At 38.6% G+C, this 18,352-nt stretch overlaps 1 protein-coding gene and 1 long non-coding RNA gene across 2 annotated transcripts in view; both read left to right on the plus strand.

The window, feature by feature from the left end:
- Positions 1–244: 244 nt before the first annotated feature.
- LOC109503974 (protein phosphatase 1L) overlaps positions 245–18,352 on the plus strand; it is a gene marked incomplete at its 5' end in the record, with an annotated part of 117,456 nt that continues 99,348 nt past the window's right edge. Inside the window, one exon of the mRNA XM_025298659.1 lies at positions 245–499. Within this exon, the coding sequence (XP_025154444.1) occupies positions 245–499 (255 nt within the window). The remainder of the gene's footprint in view (positions 500–18,352) is intronic.
- Positions 738–4,453, plus strand: LOC112588492 (uncharacterized). The gene is made up of 3 exons (XR_003112885.1): positions 738–795; positions 4,119–4,218; positions 4,306–4,453. It is a non-coding gene; the product is annotated as an uncharacterized LOC112588492 (long non-coding RNA).

Raw genomic sequence — 18,352 nt, forward strand, 5'->3', positions numbered from 1 at the left:
TTTTGCTGCAAATCTTCAGCAATTGTCCGATAATAGGTTCTGTCACTTTGACAATAGTTTGGAAGCAGGATTTTATATAACAGATCCTGCATCAAATGTGTTGCCTATTTGTCATAAAAAATTGGTAGCAGGTTCTGCTTCAAATCTGGTCGCTCAGGTTTGGCTATCTGGGTATATACTTTGTGAAAATTAAAATGTTTACATTCTCGTAATTATTATAAAATCTTAATTTTTAATTATAATTTTTATACAGACATACGTATCGCACATGAAACTTGTGTCCAAGTTTGCTGTGACCATTCCCACTGTGCCAAATGTGTGGTGTAATACACCATTAAGCTATTTATATAAAATTATGCGAATCTATGCTCTGAGACCAGAAATGCTAATCTGTGGTATGGTTTTGGTGATTATCCTATTTTACGTGCAAGCCGTAAATGTGTGGAGTAGAGCACTTATGGGCAGAATTCATTATACTCTGGGACGCACAACTTCCAAGGTACAAATATATTTTTAGGATAAACTATATTATTTTGATAATACATCAATATAAATAAATAGAAATAACAATTGTATATATTACATAAACTAATGAAGCTTCTTTTCGTTAAGTCAATTATAAACCTTTTCAAATATAGATAATCTTTTTTAAATGCTAATAATCTTTGAATACATAGTAGAAAGAGAGAGAGAGAGAGAGAGAGAGAGAGAGAGAGAGAGAGAGAGAGAGAGAAAGAGAGAGAAAGAGAGAAAGTAATTAACAAGGAAACACAGAAATATCCTCTTCCGATTTGGGTGAGCTTGAAATATGTAGTAATCTATATCAAAATAAGGGATATGAATTATTTGTACACGTACTCAATCAATCTTTTAAGGTTGATAAAACGTCCCTTTGAAAAAATCGATATTTTTCTTTCGAATCATACATCATGAAAAGTGTAAGAGATAGAAGAAAACTTTCCGAATCAAAATTTAATGATTTGAACTTATGATGGCATTTTCAGTTAAATTGTATAACCCATAAAAATTATATAACCCATACAAAAAAAATATTAAAATTTTAAATATATCTTCACTACTTATCAATTACACAGTACCACAGAATTAAAGAAATATTTTATTCCAAAAGAAAGAGCAACTGTTTCGTTATTTTGACGTGCTGAAATAGAATCCGTTTTACAAACAGAAATTCTTATCATGTTACATTTATGAGATACATGTGGTAAGAGGGTCTACAATTATATAATTCATATCGCAAATTAAAATAACGCAGATTATAAATTCTTATCTATGTAGAACCACAGTCATAAACTGTAAACCAACCGAACCAACTTTAAATCCATACATCCAAAACTCATATACTGTTGAAAATAAGATCTCAAAATGATCCGACTAGTGAAGGCAAGATTTGGAATTAATCCAGCCATAGTGAAAGTAGGACACAGATAAACCAATAACTTCACGTACCTCCTGTTTTGTTTTACTTTTTTTGTGTGATTGTATTTTCTTTTCTTCAAATGACTTTCGGATTGCTTTCCTTTTATGTGCCACTTCCTTGTGTCTCTTTTCAATACTCAACAACCAATAATCAACTATCATATTTTCGTCATATGTACCTTGGTATCTTCTTTCAATTTCCTTCAAGTCTTCAATTCAAGTAAAATTGTTCCCCCTGTCCTAGATTTTCGGGAAAGTAGTCGAGATGAGAGTGGAAAAAATGCAACTTTAAATTCATCCTAATTTATTATAGTTCGATAACATTGTTTCGGTGATTCTTTCGTAGTTTATAGTTTTTTTGTAGTTTACATTAGATGCTTAAATTAATTCTCGCTGTTGACTAATAGAGATCAGTAGTTGTGCTATTTCAATATGATTGAAAGTGACCGTTAGTATATATGAAAATACTGTCAATAGCCTTTAAATTAGCGTGTGACATTAGATCGGAGTACAAAGAACACAACTTTCTGCCGCATTGAAAATATCGGGTTTTGTACTAAAAAAAGAGCATTTGCGGAAAGCATTATTTTTCTGCTTTCATTTCAAGAAATCTGCTGCTGAAAGTCATTGTTTGCTGGTGGAGACTTATGGGGAGCATGCTGTATCTGAAACAACTTGTAGAGATTGGTTTGTGTCGGATTGACTCGGTTGTAGTAGCTCATAATACATTACATCGACTTAATCCCATCAAATGTACAGCACGACCTTTCCATGAATATCCTGTTGCAGCGTTGATGTTGATGATTCGCCGGGACGCATCCATAATTTCTTGCGGTTAGGATTGTCGTAACGAATCCATCTTTTATCGCCAGTCACAATTCAATGCAAAAATGACTTTTACTACATATTCATTAATATTCATTAATATTTATATTAACATATATTTATATTAATTTATATTAAATTTATATTAACATATTTATATTAAACGACTGCGTACTACATATTTATATATGTAGAGACGATTCAAAGACAACGATTTTGACGTGAATGACAAAGAGCGCTCTAGTCAACTGAAAAAGTTTGAAGATGGAGAATTGGAGGCATTACTATAAGAAAATGTCAGACACTAAAAGAGTTGTCGAACATTGAATATCGATGAGTCAACCATGAAAGAAGGAGGGCGTACTAGGTGGCGACGGGACGCCGTGCGTCGGGACCTGCATCTTATTTTGTTCCGGAGAGAGAAAAATATCGGGAGCGCGGCCCTGGCTAAGCCGGGAATAGAACCCGGGTTCGCTTACCGGGCGACTGCTTTAGACCACTGAGCTACCTGACGCCTCACGCTCACGACACTCTTCTCTCCCTAGATAGTTAGCGAACGTTTAAAAGCAATGAGAACGATCCAGAAATTAGGAAATTGGATTCTACATAAATTGAGAGAACGAGATATTGCGAAACGTTTAACCATTTGTGAATTGCTGCTTCAAAGTAAAAAACGGAAGTTGTTTTTGCATCTGATTGTGACTGACAATCCTAAGTGCAAGAAATCATGGGTGCGTCTCAGCAAACCATCAACATCAACGCCACAACAGGATATGGAAAGAAGATCATGCTGTATATTTGGTGGGATCAAATTGGTGTAGTATATTATGAGTTGCTACAATCGAGTCAAGCCATTAATGCTGAACGCGACTGATGACAATTACCCAATTTGAATCGAGCACTCAGAAAAACGCCCGCAATACGCTAAAAGATATAAAATTATTTTTCTCTATGATAATGCTAGACCACATGTTGCAAAACCAATGAAGGAAATCTTGAAGGCACTTGGATGGAATGTCCCACCCGTCCTATTCACCAGACATTGTTTTTTCAGATTACCATTTGTTTCGGTCGATGTAGCATAGCCTTTCTGAGCAGTACTTCAGATCTTTCGAAGATCTTTCAAAAAATGGTTCGATGGCTGGATCATCTTAAAAGAACCTGAATCTTTTTACCGCGGAATCCATGTATTACCCGAAAAGTGGGAAAAGGTTGTAGTTTCCGAAGGACAATATTTTGAATAAAATATAATGTACTGTTCTTTTGAAGAAGACATGAGTTTTTGTTGCAAAAAACAGCGAGAATTAATTCAAACACCTAATAATTTATTTGTGTTTCGCCTTCACTGGCCGGATTAATTACAGATTTTGCCTTCACTGGAGGGATCTTGTCTTTACTAGCTGAATTAATTCTAGATCTACTAGATTCACTAAATGGATCATTTCGAGATTTTGTCCTCAAGGGTATACACAGTGTGGCTAAAACGTTTTAGGACTGATGCAATAGAAATAAAGCAATAGAAATGGCGTTATCTGTATGCGACAAACGAAAGCAGATAGTTCAAAATCTTTTAAATACGTTTGCCAAATTGCATCAATTTCCATTTAATTCTCGCAAAGATATAACGTTTCCTGTGTCGTGTGTTACTTGCGATTATCATGTAATCATATAACGCGTCATCTCACAATACAGCAGCAATTTACTAATATTTAGCGAAAAAAGAAAACACTTACTGTGCTATATCATCTACTGTACTCACCGGATTGGGTACCGGCGGATTATTTTTTGTTTCCAAAGTTAAAATTGAAGCTAAAAGAATAGTAATTCGACGATATCAAGACGACTTAATAACGCAGGTAACGTAACGAGGGAGCTACGAAACATTTCAGCAACGAATTTCCAACATGCTTTGGAGCGGCTAGTGGAGTGCACCGAACGATGTATAGCTTTATAAGAGTATGTATTGGCTATCATATGTATCATATGATATATGTATCATATGTATTGGCTTATTCAAAAAGTCATTATGTTTATTTCCGATAGATGTGTTACGTTCTGGAGGAGGAACGTAACTTGACGCTCGCTTTCACAAGCTCCGATGTACTCGCAAGTCTGCGGTGCAGGTCAAGGATCGGAATGACCCCTTTATCTGGCGCGGACGTACGTCGGTGGTCCTTTATTTAGGCCAAGGAACTGAGTCCTTTTACCTGGGACAGGACCGTGAGCGACAGTTGAGGGAAGGGAGAATTTTTGTTGAGAATAATTAGTTGGAAAACGTGATTGGCTTATAATTACAAATAATTTGTTTTATTGATGATTAAGTGGAAATCACAATGAAATAAAATTTGTAAAATTTTATAATGTGTACGTATACAGGGTGAAGAAAAAACTCCGGGACCCCTGAAAATTTCGAAAAATATACACTATAAAAAAATGTTTCAGACAAAAGTTGTAGCGTTGAAAAAGATCTATTTACCGATCTTAACAATTTGTCCTTGGGTGGCGTTATCAAGGTCAGGACAAGGTCACCTTGGATTTTTTAAATGGAACCCCAATTTTTTATTGCATATTCTGATAGCCCTTCTTCAGACCTTTTCAAAGCACTATGATTTTATCCAATTTGAATAAGTTGTTCCGAAGTTATCGAGTTTTTTAAAGTGAGATATCTAGCCAATTAAGGCAAGATCGGAGGATGATCCGACCAACTAAGGCAAGGTCGTAGGATGATCCGGCCAACTAAGGCAAGATCGGAGGATGATCCGGCCAACTAAGGCAAGATCGGAGGATGATCCAGCCAACTCGTAAATTGCGCGACTAACTTCCAGGCGTTGGCTCCTATTGGCTTGTCTTAATTTCGTTGATTGATTTATTTCAGTTATTTATTTATTTGAACTATTCTGCTGTTCGATGTTTATTTCTTCCATTTACTCATTTAATACTCATTACAGTTTAGTGAATCGCAAACTCGACTGAAATTCTTCTATTTTTTTGAAAATTATTAAGAAACAGTTTGAAGCTGACTTAATTGCACTTCATTCCGTGTTCATTATTATTCTTCAGCACTGTCTTTAGAATAACTTTGAATTGATCCAAATATTAATTTAGTCGATTACACTAAATCTTACCACTTCTGCTTGTTAATATGGTAAGTCTTTCAGAACGAGAACGCATATCTCTTTTGATGATGAGAGGATGGGATGATCGACTACAGTCGTACAATGATGTGAGGCGGCTTTTTAATAAAACTTTTCGTAATCAGAGTAATGCCATTTCAAAATCTACCGTTGAAAGAACGATAAGGCGTTTTCAGGAAACTGGAAGTGTGAAAAATCGTGCAATATCAGGTAGGCCAGTATCAGTAACAAGTGTAGAAAAATCATTAGATGTTCTACAATCCTTTATCAAAAATCCGCATGATTCGACTCGCAAAGCAAGACAGCAACATGAAATAGATCAAATATCTGTGCTTAAAATATTGAAAATGAATAAATTTTATCCTTATAAGATCCATCTTGTACAAGAGCTAAATGAAGATGATTTTGATAGGCGCATTGAATTTTGTGATTTGATGATGGAAAAAATAGCCGAAGATCCTAACTATCTATTAAATGTAGTATTTTCAGACGAGGCAACATTTCAGTTAAATGGTTACGTTAATTGACACAATTGTAGATTTTGGTCAGATACAAATCTTCAATGGATTGAAGAAACACACACGCAGTATCCACAGAAAGTGAATGTTTGGGTAGGCATTTTGAATAATGTTCTCATAGGTCCACTCTTTATTGACGGAAATCTAACAGCGATAAAATATGAGAATATGCTAAGAAACGAAATAGTTCCAGCGATACAAGCAATCATGGATGACAACTTCGAGCATACATGGTTCCAACAAGATCCCCTCCCCCACATTACGGAAGGGACGTCCGTAATTATCTGGACACAGTGTTTCCTCATCGATGGATAGGTAGAAGAGGACCTATAGAATGGCCTCCTCGATCACCCGATTTATCACCTAACGATTACTTCCTGTGGGGTTATTTAAAAGATAGAGTTTACAAAACGAAACCACAAAATTTGGATGACTTACGAAATCGAATTCTTAATGAAGCTGCTCTCATCCCTGCTGATTACATTCAAAAAGCCGTTTCATCTTTTTACGATAGATTAGCTTATTGTCAAACTGTTGATGGCGGACATTTTGAACAATTACTTTAAAGCTTTCCAGTATTGCCTTAGTTGGCCAGACAACTCCCGACCTTGCCTTAGTTGGCCGGATCATCCTACGATCTTGCCTTAGTTGGCTGGATCATCCTCCGATCTTGCCTTAGTTGGTCGGATCATCCTCCGATCTTGCCTTAGTTGGCTGGATCATTCTCCGATCTTGCCTTAGTTGGCCGGATCATCCTCCGATCTTGCCTTAGTTGGCTAGATATCTTACTTTAAAAAACTCGATAACTTCGGAACAGCTTATTCAAATTGGTTAAAACCATAATGCTTTGAAAAGGTCTGAAGAAGGGCTATAAGAATATGCAATAAAAAATTGGAAGTTCCATTTAAAAAATCCGAGGTGACCTTTTCCTGACCTTGATGACGCCACCCAAGGTCAAAAAGATCCGTAAATATATATTTTTCAACGCTATAACTTTTGTCTGAAACATTTTTTTATAAAGTGTATATTTTTCGAAATTTTCAAGGGTCCCGGGGTTTTTCCTTCACCCTGTATATATGTATAAACAATCGCGGTCTGAACAAAATTTCGTGTTCGTTATGTCCGACTATGATCGAAAAGATTGGGCCACTGAAACCGGATTTCACAATTAAGGAGGAATGCCAAGGAGCTAAAAAAAGGAAGAAAAAGGAAAGGAAAAGAAAAAAGAGAAGGAAAATAAAAAGAAAGGGGTCAATCAGGCAAGAGAAAATATAAATAACTTACTGCTGGTTCTATATTATTAGCCGATAATGAAAAGACCAACTGCTGCGAGTCTGCGAGGGTGGATGATTCAAGTTCTGCGCCAAGAATAGGAAGTTGGTTTCTGCTGGATTGCTGACGATAGTCCAAAAATGCGCGAGAACGTTGTACAGAATAATTAACAACTGGAGAAATACTGATCTGTCTAAGCTACTAGTAGGCTAGATTGTTAGGAGACCCTGAAGAGGTGCTGAAGAGAAGCTTCTGTCCTGGCTGCGGGTCGGTCGAGAAGCCTTTGGCCTTTTGGCTTTTCTCAAAACGTCAGTTCGATTGAGAGAGTGGGGTTTGGGGAATTGTTAGGAAATCTAATTTTCATGCCCAAATATGGTCATAGGACTGTGCTTCGAATGTTTTTTAGAGGTGGGGGTTAAGAGTACGTTACAGTGTCTTTAAGATAATGTTGTAAGAGATAAGATGCATATGGCAATAAGAGGATTTCGAGAGTCTTTTTGTTTAAAAAGCATGTGAATCTTAAGAAGGAAATATCGATATTTCTAAGAAAGATGTCGCGATATTGTTATCGTTTACTAAGCGCGTGAGAAACAAGATCAGAGTTGGTTCAAGGATTGTTAATATTTCTGGAGCATCGAAACTTCCAGAGATCGCGTCGTGTGATATTATGCCTAAGCGCATCTGGCCATATAATAAGTAATAATAAATTCAATTTTCCTTATTTATAAAAGAAGTGCGTGGAGTCCGCAGGACATAACAGATGGTTTTAATTGTATATTAGATTGTCTAAAAAGTATTGAGCCTTTGGAGATCAAAATTGAGAATACATTTATTGTTATTTGAAAATAACTTGAAAATAATTATTAAACCACATATGCACCATTTTGTTCGATGACTTTTCCGGTAATACCATATTCCCGTCGCTACAGAACTTCTGGTGAAAAAATTATGATACGTGGTTTTCACAGGTTTCTTTTGAAACTAACTTAACACCATTCAAGGAGTTCTGCAGATACTGAAACAAATGGTAGTCTGACGGTGCCAGGTCCGGGCTATACGGTGGACGCATTAAATCCTCCCAGCCAAGTTCTCTCAATTTCTGACGAGTCGTTAAACATGTATGCGGTCTGGTGTTGTCAGCGTGATATACGACGTCCTTTCTGTTGACCAGTTCCGGCCGTTTCTTTTAAATTGCTAGGTGCAATCGCGCTAATTATCGACAGCACAGGTCCGAGTCTATCGTTCTGCCTGGCAGCAACAGCTCATGATGCACGATGTCCTACCAATCCCACCAAACATACAGCATAACCTTTCTGGGTGTCAGTGTGGGCTTTACCACAGACTGTGGAACTTCTCCTCGCTTCGACCACGACCTTTTTCGCACATTGTTGTCGTAGGTTATCCATTTTTCATCGTTCGTGATTAACCGCTACAGAAATAGCTCGATTTCGTTACGTTTCAGTAGAGATTTGCAGATAGAAATTTGATTGAGTAAATTTTTTTGAATCAGATCATGTGGCACCCAAACATCGAGCTTCTTTTTGTAGCCAGCTTTCTCCAAATGGTTTAACACTGTTTAGTGATGGATGTTTAGGTCATTGGCGATGTCGTGACTGTTTACATGCCGGTTTTGCTCGACTTTTGCCAGAATATCATTCACTTTTTCTGTGATTGGTCGCCCACTGCGAGGAGCATCTTGGACATCGAAATTTCCAGAGCGAAAGCGATTGAACCATCTTTTGGCTGTTACTTTTGATAACGTATCTTGCCCATAAACAGCACAAATTTTTTCACGGGCCTGCGCAACATTTGCGCCTTTATTGAAATAAAATTGTAAAATGTAGTGCAATTTTGCGAAAAGTTCACTCATCTTCACGGCCGCGGCGCAATATCTTACGTCTGATTATAAAAATTCCAACATTTTTTGTCTACTAGCTGTCTACTAGCTTCAACTGTCAGCTATCAAATGACGTTAGGCCTGACCTGCTGCGACTCATATACTCTGAGATTTGGGACACTAACGCTATCTCGTGCGCAAAAGGCTTAATACTTTTTAGACAACCTGATATTTAATATACAGGATGCACGATTTATCTGAAGACATTGAAATATCTCGAGAACTATGCATTGGATAAAAAAAAGTGATTAATGAAAGTTGTTAGTCTCGAAGGGGGACATCCAATGATACCAAACTCGACCTCCCACCCCACCCCCTGGGGGTGGGGGTTGGGGGCAACTTTGAAATCTTAAATAGAAATCCCCATTTTTTATTGCAGATACGGATTCTACGCCATAAAATACGTAAATTTTGTCCGAAACTTTTTTTTTTATTCGTGATAGATGGCGCTGTAATCGCAAAGAATTATATTTTCCGCAATTCTCCAGAAATTATCATTGGATTGAGAAATAAAAAATACCTGTTCAATATTTTTAAAGAACATAATAAAAGTTATTCCCCCCTCCATCCTCTCAGGGTAGGGTGGGTGATAACGTTCAAATCTCAAATGGGGACCCACATTTTTCATTGCAGAATTAGATTGTACGTGAAATTTTTATTGAAACAATTTTTTTCATTCGTGATAGATAGCGTTGAATTTTTCCGAGAAACTACTTTTAGCGTTACACAGGAACAACGACGAGGATGTAGTTTTATGTTCCCTTCGGGTGCTTTTTTAATGTGAGTCCCCTTGCCTCTCACTGTTCAATTAATTAGAGTAAGTGTTCGAAATTTTTACCTTCAATTTCAATACACTTATTGATCCTTTTTTCAAATGACTGTACACAGGATAGAAGCATATCTGCGGGAGTTTCAGCGCAAGCGTTTCTTATGTGTTCTACCATGTTTTCACGAGTTGTTGGCACTTGTTGATAAACCTTATCTTTTAGGTAACCCCACAGAAAGAAATCCGGCGATGTCAAATCAGGCGACCTAGCAGGCCAATTAATCGGGCCACCTCTGCCAATCCACCGACCATTGTAATCACGGTCTAATACTTCCCGTGCTGCTATTGAGTTATGCGCTGGGCAACCGTCATGCAGATTTAAAAAACATTTACGTATTTTGTGGCGTAGAATCCGTATCTGCAATAAAAAATGGGGGTTTCCATTTAAGATTTCAAATTTGCCCCCAACCCCCACCCCCAGGAGGTGGGGTGGGAGGTCGAGTTTGGTATCATTGGATGTCCCCCTTCGAGACTAACAACTTTCATTAACCTCTTTTTTTTATCCAATGCATAGTTCTCGAGATATTTCGATGTCTTCAGATAAATCGTGCACCCTGTATTGAACACATCTATAAATTTATGAGCCCATGCGCGTTTGGCAGCTGATACTTATAGCTTCCATCAAGGAAACAAGTACGCGAATTGATCGACAATTATTCTTTCTATATACAGGGTGCGTACGGTATTTGAGGACACTCATATATGTGAATGTAATTTCTGGAGAACAATTTTGTTTGTTTTTTTTCTTGTCAGATCATCAATGGAGGACTATAAAATAACGCAAGAAATGAAGAGACATGCAGTTATCGTCGCTATATGCGCGAAACACACCGATTTAGAAATCTCCAATTTTCTCAATTGCGCCCGATTATTCGTACATAAGGTTCGTCGTGAATTGGAAGCATCTGCTGGCGATGTAGAAACTGTTGCAAAACGCAAAAAACATGAGGAACGTTCGGACACTACTAGAAATACACAATTTGTCCAACAAGTGCAAGAGATCGTTGACGAAAGCCCTTCAAAGTCCATGAGGGCCATTGCGAGGAACCTGAATGTCTCTGAGAGCCTAATCCGTCGAGTTGTCCACGAAAACCTCCGCTATACATCCTACGTTATGTGCAGAGGACAGTTTATGTCGGCACAAACAGTTGTGAAACCCTGGATTGATAGTGTACGTGGGGACAGACCATACATATTCCAGCAAGACTCTGCTCCTTCACACAAAGCCATGACGACACAAGATTGGATGACCGAAAATTTCTATGACCACATTACCCCAAACTTATGGCCACCTAGCTCCCTAGACCTTAATCCCCTGGATTATTACGTATGGGGCGTAGTTGAGCGGGAGACCAATAAACATCCTCATAATAATATTTCATCACTGAAGGATGCTATAACAACAACAATGATCAAAATGAACAAAGAGCATTTGATTCGGGCATGCAATCATTTCCGACCCCGGATTGAGTCCGTTATTGCCGCTAATGGGGATTTTATTGAGTAATTGTATAGTCTGGGAGTCAATTAACGTCGTGTAAAAATTTCATAGAATTATAATAAATTTTGCAAAAAATATGAACAAATTAGTTTTAATGTCAATTTGTCCTCAAATACTGTACGTACCCTGTAGAGTCAACACGAGTATTTTTGTCAAGTTTTACTTTATTACTTCCGAAAAGGAAAGGACACTGTGCAGACTTGTTAAAAGTTGCGTAAAGTTTATGGTGATGAAGTCCTAAAAGAACGCTATTCGTCCATATTGGTTTGCTCGTTTTGGTGACTACAGTATGAAAGATGCACCTCGCTCAGGTCGGCCATCGGAGGTTAATAATGATAAAATAAAGGCATTAGTTGAAGCTAATTGACATTCTACCATTCGTGAGCTTACTGAGGCACTAAAAATATCGATTGGAAGTGTTTACCTTCATTTGAAATAAGGTGAGTTGGGGTAAGAGCATACTCGAAAATTCAAAGTTTGTGTTTACTCTCCTCACACAAGCTTCCAAATTTTTATGTAAAATAGGAACTTTGGCAACATGACATTTAAACTATACTTTATAAATGCATAAGGTCATTTCTAAAAAAGAAAAATTAAGAGAAGAATCACATTTTAGAAAATTTCGTCTCGATGGCGCATTAGCCTCGGTTTTGGGGTAAGTGTGACCCCGCCTATTTTTCTCACCATGCATAATATGGTGAAGTCTTTGGTGCAGGTGCGGACAGTTTTAATCAATACCTTTTTAATGCTTTTTTCAGATCCCTATTTTTTATTTAATTTATAAACACCTAAAAATGCTAAAACACTGAATAAAATGGAATTAAAAAAAATGAAAAATTCAACTTTCAATGTAATTAAACTTTTATTAGACAACTTTTAAATTTTTTTTTAGTAAAAATGAACAAATAGTTTTATTTTTATGAAAAAATTTACTTATGAACAAGAATACACAATGAATAATTGCTTAGTTCTTTTTTATCACTTTTAACTTAACTTCTTTTTCGTTTCTTAGTTTGCACTTCAGAAGTCTTCTTGGTTTTGTTGGTTTCATACTCCAAGCTCTTTTCTCCTCCTTTTTGTTTTTGCTTTCTTTTCTTCTTGTTTTTTTCATTTTCTGCTTTTTTATTTTCTTAAAAAAATTCTTCCAATGTTATGAATTCTGCTACTTTTCTTCTTAGCGGAATTAGGCTTTAAAGACTAGGTTTTTATTTGAGCAAGTAGAAGCTCCTCAAAAGACCGTGAAAGTTCTGGAATGGATAACTGATCTGAGTAAATACTTTAAGGAAAATTTTTAAGAGAAATATCAAATGATCGAGAAGTGGAAGGCTGATTCTCAAAAGAATTTTCTTGAGTAATTGGTACTTTATCATTTATGTTGGCTTGAGCTTATTCTGCGTCCAAGGACGGGACTTGATCATTATTTTGCAACTGGTTTCTCTTGAAAATTGTCCATCTTTGCAGAGCTGTAGGATCGTAATCTTCGTCTGGAATGACATTTGAGTTGAATGGTATAATGCCAGCTTTTTTGAAACCATTTTTGATGATGTTGCGACTCAAGTTCTGCTACAAAATTTCAATTATTTTTGAGAAAATTTTTTTGGGCAACTTTTTACCAATGTTATGCCGCTGCCATTTAACAAGCTCTTGATCCCAGTTATTTTTGAGAGGCTTTATGACAGCTAAGTCTAAAGAGATGCAAGAGATGACTACTATGCGGTAACTTTAAGATGGTCACATTTCTTTCACGAGCTCTCTCAATAAGAGGTAAACCGATATGAGATTTGTGCCCATTATAGATAAGTAAGGTCGGTTTTGAATTAACAGGCTCAATCAATCTCAAAAAAGTATGCTCAAAAATATTTTCAAAAAGAGTTTTCTCCATCCATCCGTTATCAAAAGGTGCGTAGGTGAGATCGGGAACAAAAGTAACACGTTATGATAGTAACAAGCCTCCTATAAATACATAGAAACGTTTTGAAAAGTAGTTATAAGCGCTATATAACGCATACGTGGGCCCCCTCTCGTGTGAACTAGTCATACAACCATGACGCCGGTAACACGTGTTGCAAGGCTATTCGTAAATTTTCGTTATCAAAGTAAGTATTTCTCGTTTTCATTTTTTTGTGTTTAGTACTAGTAAATATCTTTGAATTAATATACTTATACGCTTATGAATTCTTGAACGATGTGTTTATTAGTTCCAACAATTGATTTCTACAAATTATGCATGGTTTTGAGATTATGGAACATTTTGTTCAAAAACTATGTCTGGGGACAAAAGTAACAATACAATCTGTGGACGAAAGTAACGTGTTACTTTTGTACCTAAAGACATTTGTTTGCGGTGTAGTTTAAAATATCTTTTTTAAGATGCCACGCTACTAAAAAAGAAACATTTAGGGGTATTGTCGACACCGGCGTTTACAAGCAAGCAGCGAAAGATCATGATGACGAGAACTTGAGTATCAGAGCCGCTGCAAAAAAATATGGTCTTTGCCATGTCATATTCGACAGATTTATTAAGAAGCTCAAATCGAGAGATACCAATGCGAAAGTTGGATACCGTAATGTCAAGCGTGTTTTTTCTGATGAAGAAGAGAGTTCTTGAAGATTACATTATACAATGTTCACATTTATATTTGGGCCTTACACCAAAAGAAGTGAGAAAATTAGAATACCAGTTAGCGTTAAAATATTCAAAAAAATTTCCAGTAATATGGCACGAGAGTCAGCTAGTTATTATGGAATAGTTAGCAGGATTTTTAAAACGTCATCCAGCACTGTCACTTAGAAGTCCTCAAGCAACTAGCTTATCTCGCGCGATGGGTTTTAACGAGCACAACGTTAAATGTTTTTTTTTTATAATTTGGCAAACGTTATGGATAGATATAAATTTGAGTCTAAAGATATATGGAATGTAGATAAAACAGGCGTAACTACCGTCCAAAGACCTGACAAAATTGCAGCCAAGCGAGGAACAAAACAGGTAGGAGTAATTACGTCTGCAGAACGAGAAAGATTAGTAACAGTTGCTGTAACTATTAATGCTCAAAGAGGACATATCCCACCTTTTTTTGTTTTTCCCCTGAAGAGATTTCAAGACCATATTATTCGAGATGGTTCTGTTGGGTGCGCTGGCGCAGGCAATGGTAGTGGTTGGATGCAAGAAAACGAATTTTTGTTGTTTTTAGATCATTTTAAAAAACAAGCAAAGCCAACATTTGAACGGAAATATCTGCTCGTACTCGATAACCATGAGTCACACTTATCTATCAAAATTCTTGATTTTTGTAAGAACAACAGTATTGTCTTGTTATCATTCCCTCCACATTGTACTCACAAACTGCAACCATTAGACTGTGCAGTCTTTGGACCATTTAAAAAAATGATTAACACTGCCATGGATAACTGGATGCACAACAACCCAAATCGTACAATGACGTATATTTGTAACATTCCTGCCATTGTAAATGCAGGCTTTCCTCTTGCAGTTACAGATGTAAATGCTATTGCAGGCTTCAGATACACCGAAATAAGTCCATTTAATAGAAATATATTTACAGCAGTTGATTTAGCGCCATCATCCGTTACGGATCGACCTCTAAAAAATTCTAATCAAGACGTTTCCAGCAATATTGAAATATCATTTGAAGATATCATTCAATTAGAAATTAATGGCCTACAATTGCAAAACAATTCCCAGGCTGACTCAATGTATGACAAAGATTCTTTGAGCATTCCATTATCGTCTCCAGATTTGCAACCAGGTACTAGTGGTCTACAAACACACAAAAATATGCATAATAATACTGGATGTAGCAATAATCCTGCAAAGAGTCCTTTTTCACCTCAAGATGTTAGACCATTTCCACAAGCTGGTCCAAGGCTCCAAACAAATACAGGACGCAAGAAGCGAAAGAAGACTGCTATATTTTTTTCGTTTTTATCACGGTGAGGAAATCTTTATGGATACCCCCGCCCCTTGGGGAGGGTGGGTGTTATGTCGGACTCTTACCGACTAAAACCCCACCGGGGTATCTACCCCTCGGGCCGGAGTGGGGAGCCGGGAGAACTATGTCGATATTTCCTCTCCGACACTCCGGTCCTGGGGCTCTACTGGGAGCCCCTCGCCCTAGTGCCGCGCCCTTCCTTTGGAAGTGGGCGCGACGCCCTGGTCAGTTTCCCGGTCGAGTTGGCCTCCTGTTGGTCTCAATTATGGAGAGAGGAGACACCCATCCTCTCTCCTAGCCCCTCCCCCCACTTGGGGGGCGGGGAATGGGGCCCAGCCACAACCGGACTTCCCATTCCCCTTGTCCGCCCATCGATGCGCGGGGGGCCTATCCCCCCCCCCGTTTGCGTACGAAGGCGAGCTCTGGAGGAGCTTTCGTCGGGCGGGGATCAGCCTCCTCCTCTTTGGAGGAGGAGGCTGATCCCCGCCCGACGTTCCCCCAGAGTCGTTATGCCCCATAGCGCGCGCCGCTGCCTCCGCTGTGGGATTCGGCGGGGCCGACGTTGCAACTCGGCGATCTCCTTCTGGGACATCACATCCTCGGCGAAGGAGACCGCCGCCTCCCAGACCTGCTCCCTCCTAATCATGGCCTCTACAAGGGCCGGGAGGGAGAGGTCCGGGTTCCGTCGACCGATTGCCCGGCAGAGGTCACGGCGCTGCTGGTCCCACACGCTGCACAAAACTCCAGCATGTGCTGCGCCGTGTCCTGCAATGCCAGGCAATGGTGGCACCGCTCCGTGGGCTCTTTCCGGATTATATGCAAGTACCGACTGAAACACCCATGCTCCGTCAGCACTTGCACCATCCGGAAGGTGAGTTCGCGTCCTCTCCTGTCTGCAAATTCTGTAAGACAGGGGCGAACGGCTTCGGCCGTTCAGGGTCCGGGCATCTGAGGGTTGAGCAGCACTTGCTACCACCCCTCGAGCACCCGTTCCCTGGCCTGGGACTTCAGGGCCGCTATGTCCCTGACTGTGACTGCCTCTCCCTCTCCGCGGAGCTGCTTGATGCGCCAATACACCTGGTACCTTTCTTGCGTCAGAAGCTCCACGGGGGTAGGCCGGCCAGGGAGGTCGCTGCCAAGTAGGAGATGGTCCTATACGCCGAATTGTCCTAATGACCACCGTCCGCAACGCCTGCTGAAGCAGATGCTTGTTGCGGTCGGTGGCCATTCGTCGGGGCGCCCATATGGGCGTCCTATATAGGGCGATCGAGACGACCACCCCCATAGAGGCGAGCGTACCAGCTCGGGCCTCCCTGGTTTTGCATCAGGCCCGCTAATGCGAGCCTGATTTTGCGAACTCGGAGGGCCGTTCGCCGAAAGTGTGGCCTAAAGTCCCAGCGACCGTCCAGCCGAGATATTCAATCTGCGGACTGATGAGGACGCGGACTCCGTCCACCCTCACCCAGTATTGTCGTGGTGCCCCTCGACTCCCATCGTGAAAAAACACGGCTTGAGTCTTACCGGGAGCCACCTTCAATCCCAGGCTTTGGATGGTGCCCACTACCGATGCCACCGCTGCTTCGCTGCGGAGGCGTGCTTCCCCCCAGCTTTGTCCCCCGGAGACTGCCATACTAACTGATACTCCAGAAAAAAAGCTATTGAAGAAGAATATGAGAATAGAAAAAAGTAAAGAAATCAATTTTAACTTCTGGTAAAGAGAAAGGTAAAGGGAAAAATAAAGGAAACAAAATTAAGAAAAATTAGCAATAGAATAAAGAAACAAAAATCAGACAGAAAAGTTGAATTCCTCAAGTGAAAACGACTGCTACTGCTTGGTATGTTTGGAAGCTTTCAATAACAGCACTTCGCGAGAGCAGTGGGTTCAATGCACAGATTGTAAGAATTGGTCCCATACTGAATGTACCAGAAGTGATTTAAACTATGTGCCACAACTGTGAGTCAGAATAATTGAACTCTTGATCGGTGTTGCTAGATGCATTATATTGCGACGCTATAGCGCATGCGTGAGATGACAGGAGATACGAAAGCATATGCCAATGACGGCAATAAAGCGCGTCGTAGGGTCCATGAAAGGGCCCGCGCTATCCGATCAGCTGTCTTCCCGCATAGTTTTCTCGCGTTTCTTGCGCGAGTGCCTTATCCCAGGTTATGTTGTCCAGTGGATACTAAGTAACAGTTACGTTGTATTAACATTATAATTTTCTCATTCGACTATATAATTGTTACATAATATTTGTATTATGTTACAATGACATTGTTAAGTAAAAAATTGTAATGTAGATTGAGAATTACTATCGAACCAATTAAAATAACCACGATTTACATGATCTAATTTACTTGATTTCAATTCTGAATGCATAATATAATACGGGCGCTATAATACGTTAAAAAGATACGATACTGAGACTTTTACTCAAGCAGCATGCTCTTACGTCATCTCATGCATGTGCTGTACCGTCGCAATATATTGTATCTAGCAACCCTGCTCTTGAACTCTTTGACTAAAAAATTATTTTTAGCCTTAGTTTTTCTATTGCTGAAAAAGTTCAAAGCTACTAATTAAGAAAGATTATTTTTGTTTATTAGAAATAAATACTATTTTTTATTTTTCCTAGTTTGAAAATTGCAAAGTTTTTAGTACTGACTCGGCACTTTGTAAATAATTAAGAAAGGTTATTATTATTTTTCGAAGAAAAATGTGATTATTTATTTTTATTTTACAGAGAAATATTTTTAATTTCTAATTTTGAAAAGATACAAAGTTTTTAGTGCTGATTAAACACTTTGTAAATAATTAAGAAAGATTATTTTTGTTTTATAAAGAAAAATGTTATCGTTTATCTGATTTGAAAGAAAAATGTTTTTCTAGTTTTCTTAGTTTTGAAAGATACTAAGTTTTTAGTGCTGATTAAGCACTTTGTACCTAATAAAGAATGATTATTTCTGTTTTTTAAAGAAAAATGTAATAATT

This window comes from Harpegnathos saltator, unplaced genomic scaffold (assembly GCF_003227715.2).
Source record: "Harpegnathos saltator strain DR-91 unplaced genomic scaffold, Hsal_v8.6 scaffold23, whole genome shotgun sequence".
NCBI lineage: Eukaryota > Metazoa > Arthropoda > Insecta > Hymenoptera > Formicidae > Harpegnathos > Harpegnathos saltator.